Source organism: Myotis davidii, unplaced genomic scaffold (assembly GCF_000327345.1).
Source record: "Myotis davidii unplaced genomic scaffold, ASM32734v1 scaffold147, whole genome shotgun sequence".
NCBI classification, from domain to species: domain Eukaryota; kingdom Metazoa; phylum Chordata; class Mammalia; order Chiroptera; family Vespertilionidae; genus Myotis; species Myotis davidii.
Genome location: NW_006383010.1, coordinates 8,494,449 through 8,501,270, shown reverse-complemented (window position 1 = coordinate 8,501,270; position 6,822 = coordinate 8,494,449). Strand labels below are relative to the sequence as shown.

The window sequence follows — 6,822 nt, the reverse complement described above, 5'->3', positions numbered from 1 at the left end:
GGAAAGAGTCATGGCCAACGGCCATTTAATTAATTTGCTGTCTGGGGAAATTGCACAGGAACTGGGAAGAAAGCCCAGGTATGAAGACTGCTACGTTGTGCAGAATACAATGCGTTTGTTGTTCAGAACTCCAGTGGAATACACATTTTATAAATACAGTAAACTAATATAATATTACAATTGTAAAACAAATGTTCATGTAAAAATATCAGAGCCACAACACGTTCCTGCATTTCCTAGTGATTGTTGACCGGAAGTGGAGATTTTCATCCACACAGACACTAACAGAGGAAACTACTATTAGGCCGGATCCTGTGCTGTGATACCACAGGTGAGAGAGCCCGATTCAGGATGACATTAGGCGTTGTTGAAAGAACCAGGCAGCAGGCTTTCACATGGGGGGGAGTAGAGGGCAAGTAGAGGGCTCGGCAGACATAGCACTTGTGCTGGGAATTTTACACAGGTGCTGAAAACAAAACTCCCATGAGATTTTACAGATGAGTCCAACAAAATGATGAGTGTAAGTGGCCAATGTCACACCTTGCCAATGAGGAACTGGAAAAGAAATCCTCGTGTAATCTGACCCAGGGGCCGCATTTATAATGAATTGACCAGGGTGCTCACTGAAGTGGGTTTTCATTAGTTTTCTTCTCTTCGGTCATTATTATTAAAAATATATTTATTGAACACTTAGCAAGAGCTGAGCATCATTTTTGTGGCTGAAGAATTAAATGCGATTAAGTCACTAGTCTGTCTTTGAGAGTCTAGAGAAGCGGGCACCTCCATAAATAACACACTACAACACAGGTGGTCACTCTGGAAGATATATGCACAATGCAATGAATGCAAAGAAGTAGGGAGGGAGGGGTTCTGTCCTTGAGTAGGGGGTGGAGTGTGACCATGATATTGAGCTAGACTTTGAAGAAGAGGCAGTCTTCCCTCAGTGGAAAAGAGTAAGGCCGCTCTAGTTAATGGGAACACTGAGGGCTTCCAGGTTTCATAGACTTAATGGAGGAGGTTATTATAAAAGAGCCAGGCCCTGGTTTCACAGGGGAATTCACCTACATCTGCAAAGGTCATATATTCCCAAGACTACTCAAATTATGTCTGAGTATAGGAAAAGAAGAAAAGCCACAAGATGTTTTTATGAAACAAGAATTACATTATCATCTAAACTTTGGTTACATCAATAGCAAAAAAGAATTTTAAGAATAAAATTACCAGGAAGTATGTAAAGAAAAACTGAAATATTTTTGAAAGATACAAAAGTACATTTGAATATATTTGGAAATTATTTTGGGATAGCATGAGTAACCATTATAAAGCTTTATTTATTTCTATTTTAGTAATAAATTTAAATTTATTGACCCCAATAAAAATAATAAATTTGCTTTAGGAAACTATTTAAGTAGATTTGAAGTTTATATGGCAAAATATACAAAAATAGCTAAGAGAAGACTAAAAAAAGAACAATGAGAAGTGAGTATATTAAAACTTATTATAAAGCATCCATAATTGAAATAGTGTGATATTGATTCACAAATAGATAGAAAGACAGAGAGAACAATGGGAAAAAATAGAAAGTTCACAAATAGACAAAATGCAAATAGAAATATAGTGATGACATTTTTAGAATGTCAGGATATGACAGAGAGGTAGGAAGTACAAAGAAAATGGTGGGAATATGTAAAATAAACACAGAAGGTATCTTGTAGTTGCTCAGACTAGTCAAATTTGGGACAATTTCAGCATCAACAATTATAATATTAATGCATTATATCATATAGAGAATATAAAAGTTCAAGGGTTACTGAAAATAGACAAATAAACAATAAATGCATACATTCAAGAGTAAGAAAGAAAATCTCTTTATGGAAAAATGTGTACTAATATATGGAAGAAAAATATAAAATAAGGCAATTACCATTTTTACACACCAAAGTAATAATTGACTTAGACACGGTACATATATCAACGGATACTAAAACCAAGGGGTAAAAAGTTTTGGGGAAACAAGATATCCACGTAGTCTCAAATGCTGCCTCACAGATTACTTATGATTTACAAAGGATAAGCAGTACAACTGAAATAGAGATCTGATGGATGTCACCTTTACTAAGTGATCAAACTGACCATCACCAACAATGAGACAAAATGATATTATGTGTCCCCTCATAAGATACAATGGGAAATACACAATATTACCTTTGTAGAATTCCTCCCTAAAGAATATAATCAAGAGAACCATCAGACAAATTCAAAGTATGACACTAGCCTGGCCGGCATAGCTCAGTGGTTGAGCATTGGACCATGAACCAGGAGGTCACAGTTCGACTCCTGGTCAGAATATGTGCCTGGGTTGTGGCCTCGATCCCCAGTGTGGAGTGTCCAGGAGGCAGCCAAACAGTGATTCTTCCTCATCATTGATGTTTCTATCTCTCCCTCTCCCTTCCTCTCTGAAATCAACAAAAAAAAATTATTTAAAACACAAAGAATGACACTAAAGAGATATGACAACCAAATGTAACGTGAAAGGTTCATTGATTCTTGTATTCTCAGATTCTGACAATATATATGTATACTAATATATATATTAGTATACAGACTACATATTATTTATCTCATACAAACTTGCAGCTAGTACTAAATAAGTTCTAGAGCTCTAGTGCACAGTTTAGTGAACACAGACAACAATATTATATTATAATCATCAAATTTGCTAAGAGACTACATCTTAACTATTCCAACCACAGAAAAAAATGATGATGATAGAGGTGCTAACCTCACTACCATGGCAATCATATTACAATACATAAATGTATTAAATAAAAATGTATACCCTAACTTTGGACAATGTTATATGTAAAATATATTTCAATGAAAAGTGATAAAATGAATTTTAAAATAAAGAATGGGGATAGAAGGAAGCTAAGGATCATGAGGGAGGGGAGATTGTGGGACAAGGAGTGCAAGATACTTAAGGGCAAGACAGGGATGAGAAAGATGGGCAAAGAGAGAAGAGATTTTGTGGGCAAAGACAAGTCTACAGGCAAAGAGCAGGAGGGGCTAAGGATGTAGTAAGGAGGAGAAGGGACAGTGGGGTGTGGGATTCTGAAGGTCTCAGAACCCTGTAGTCCTGGTTTCCTATGCCCTCTTAGGGCCAAGAGTCTGTGCATTTTTAATCGGTTGAAAGAAGTAAGTTCTTGGTAAATCTGTAAACTTGGTCCCTGTAGCCAAGGCTGTTGTGTGTTCTGTGCTACCTCTCTTCTTCTCTAGCCTTTAGTAGAGGGCTCCTTCTGTACCCAGGCCCAGCAAAAGACTTGGTAAATTGGTCATTCGGAGAAAATAAAAAACCATAAAATGGTGGCTAAACAAGATGACTTTTTAAAAGATTCATAAGGGAAAAGAATAAAATGAAAAATTCCCATGTGACATGCTAATGTTTTTGTTATATTCACAAGAATATATTTTAAAAGGTTAATAGTAACTGACAGCTGGCAGAGGATAGGGCACAGTGGTTTCTGGATGAAAGAAGGTGAAGGAATTAGTCAAAGAACAAATATAGTAACCCATAGACACAGACAACAGGGGAGTAAGAGTGGGGTGGGGAGAGGTAGAAAAAGGAGGGAAGTGGGAAGACCTGTAATGGTGTAAACAATGAAAATAAGATAAAAAGATTAATAGTAAAGTTCAGCACATTTTTAATTGTCTATTGGCTTTTTAAATGTGTAGTCATATAAATGGCCTATTTATATTCTTTGTCCATTTTTCTATAGATTTGTTTGTCTTTTTTTATTTGTATACATTTAGGTATTATGCATTATAAATATCAAATCTTTGCCTGTGATACGTGTTGCAAATATTTTATCCCATTTTAATTCTTGGCATTTAAGCCTTTAATGCATTTGAAGTTTATGTTGGTGTCTGGTACAAGACTGAAATCTAAAGGGATTTTTCTAATTAGAAGTTAAAATTTTTTCATAATGCTATTTGTTGAATAACTCACCTGGTTCCTATTTATCTGCAATGATTTTTTTTTCTTAAGTCTCATTATGTGGTAGGGTCCATTTTGGGATCATCGATTGTGTTTTAGCCAACTGTTCTGTGAATTCTTACACACAGGTTTAATTATTGTTGTGTTATTATGTAGTTTTGGTTCATACTTTTGTAAATTTCTTAGCCATCTTCATATTTTTACTATTTTGATAGCTGAGATTTAGAAACATTTTATCAAGTGAAAATATAAATATTGGCATTTAGGAAGCTTGTCGGGGAGATGGAGGTATGTGGTATGAATTTACATACTGTATTAATTCTTGATGTGGATGTGCAATGTGTCCGCCTCTCCAGTCAGCACACTTCCATTGTGCACTTTGAAGTCCATCCCACCCCGTGGGTCTCCAGGCAAAGCAAGGCTGGCCAACCCAACTAGTAGTTATTCATCGTCTTTTGTTTGTCAGACTGGTTACCAACAACCATGTTAAGAAGCCCAGGCTTTGGAGCTCACACTTTATCTGCAGGTTGTTTTGCAAAACCTTAAATGTGTCTCCTCTTCTACACTGTGTACTACGTGGTTCTGAGCTTGGGCTGCAGGGCGCTCAGGTAAGCAGCACATTGTCTATGAAAGGAATTTGCATTTAATTCTTGACATGTCTTTATGAAATGGAGGATGCAGACTTTTTAATGGTATCTTTTCTTACTTTTTTTAAAGTAAAAATGAGCAAATGTGCCATCTTTGAAAATGATGACTGCACACAACTACAGACTTAGTTACAGCAGAAGATGTATACTTAATGGACTCAGATCTTAGGCCAGAAAGGGATCTCAGAGATTAATGGTTTCAATTTACAGATAAGAAACTAAAGCCAGAGGGTTCCGTGACTTGCCCGAGTGCACAGTTAACCACTCCATCAGGATCAGAACCCAGTTCTTATTGTTTCCAAGCCCTACACTCTCGCCACAGTATTGGGTTCTCCTACCACATTTATTGGAGGGGACTTCCAAGATTACAGCTGAGACCTCAAATACAATGAAATACACTATGTGGACAATATAGACTTAATTGGACAAAGAAGAAAATGCAGCCGAAACCGGTTTGGCTCAGTGGATAGAGCGTCGGCCTGCGGACTGAAGGGTCCCGGGTTCGATTCCGGTCAAGGGCATGTGCCTGGGTTGCGGCCACATCCCCAGTGGGAGGTGTGCAGGAGGCAGCTGATCGATGTTTCTCTCTCATCGATGTTTCTGGCTCTCTGTCTCTCTCCCTTCCTCTCTGTAAAAAATCAATAAAATATATTAAAAAAAAAGAAAAGAAAATGCAGATAAAGCGGTTGTTTGGCTGCCATTCAAGTCAGCTGGTTTTCAATGTACCACAAAAGCAGGTAAAGCTAATGACTTCCTGTTATATGTGAAGAGTAATGTACAAAACCTTGGTGTGCAAAGTTATGGAGTGCCTTCTCCAACATAAACTATTTTCATTTGTAACATCTCCAGGGTGGAGGAGTTGGATGTTCTGGCACCATTTGATTTCAAAACAAATCCCACATGGGCCAACTATAATGGTAATCAACTTTAATGTTCAGTCTTTGTCAATGAGTGAACTAATTGCCTCCAAAAACCAAAATAGTTTTAGTTTTATAAAATGTTTTGAAATATCAGGCCTTTCTCTCCGCCATCTGTATCTTATTCCTGACTTCAAAAATGAATGTGGAAAAGCACTATACAATGTTTAAGTGGCTATTTCTAAAAGACAGAATGGGATGGAGTAAGTGGAATAAGTGGATAGTGTTCTTATTTCAATTTTTATTTGTTGGTATTACGGGTAAACCTTTGTGTATTAAGCGCTTTTCAAAAATAAAAGGAAGAATGGCTTAGTGTACTGATGTAGAAAAATGTTTGTGAGATATGAAATGGGTCAGCCAGGGAGAGATAGGACAATGACACGGGCCTATTGGGCAAGGCTGTGTTTTTACACAGGAGAGATTAGTGAGGATCCCAGGATGCCGGCACAATTTACAAAGTCCTTTCCTCTCACAAAGCACTAACATTTATACAAAGATATCAATAAACCTCCAACCTTTTAGAGCTTTAATTTGGGGCTCAGGGAGATAAGTGCCATGACTCTTCAAAGTTGTTACTGTGAGAATCCAGACTTGTTTAATCTTGGAGATAAAAAATGTATGAGTAATCTCAGATCCTTGGGCATGTATTTGGGGTCAAGTTTCTCGTCTGTTTAAGCAATTTTGTCATCCAGAAGCTGATGTTTAGGAAGGACACGAAGAGTGTATTGCAGAAAGTAGATTGCAAATTGCTTTCATTTTCAATTAAATTCCTCCCAACAACTTTTTGGGGTAGATAAATAGTACTCCATTTCCCAATTTATAGAAAAGGAAACCGACGGAGCCAGAGGTTAAAATCCTGCTCAAGGTCTTATAACTCTTAAGCTATACGGCAAGACGAGAACACCGGCATCTTGACTTCCAAATTTGTACTACGTCCTTTCCATCACACTTTTTCGCATATCAGAAACAAAGAAATTTTCTATCGATATATGCAAATAAAGTTTGTTCGAGACTAAAATCGCTATCTCTGAGCAGCTGCGAGTTAACCTCTAAAATCTGTACATGCTGATAAAAGCCATCTCTAGTTCTCTTTTTAAAAAATTCCTCCTGGACTGTGGGTGTAGTGGGGGAGGCGAGCATGGTTGGTGTCACAGGGGGCGAAGAGGGGCCGGGAACCAAGACACTGGACCACCTCCCGCCACCCTCTGGCAGGTCCAGGTCTATAGGTCGTGGCTTTGGGGAGGAGCCGCACGCCCTGCCCCCC

At 37.8% G+C, this 6,822-nt stretch overlaps 1 protein-coding gene and 1 pseudogene across 1 annotated transcript in view; both read left to right on the top strand.

The window, feature by feature from the left end:
* Positions 1 to 6,822, top strand: part of TMEM244 (transmembrane protein 244) — a 21,033-nt gene that overhangs the window by 1,592 nt on the left and 12,619 nt on the right. The window contains 2 exon segments of the mRNA XM_015557846.1: positions 4,542 to 4,602; positions 5,491 to 5,558. Of these exon segments, the coding sequence (XP_015413332.1) occupies positions 4,542 to 4,602; positions 5,491 to 5,558 (129 nt within the window).
* The window catches only part of LOC102762332, a 3,029-nt pseudogene continuing 2,903 nt past the window's right edge, over positions 6,697 to 6,822 (top strand).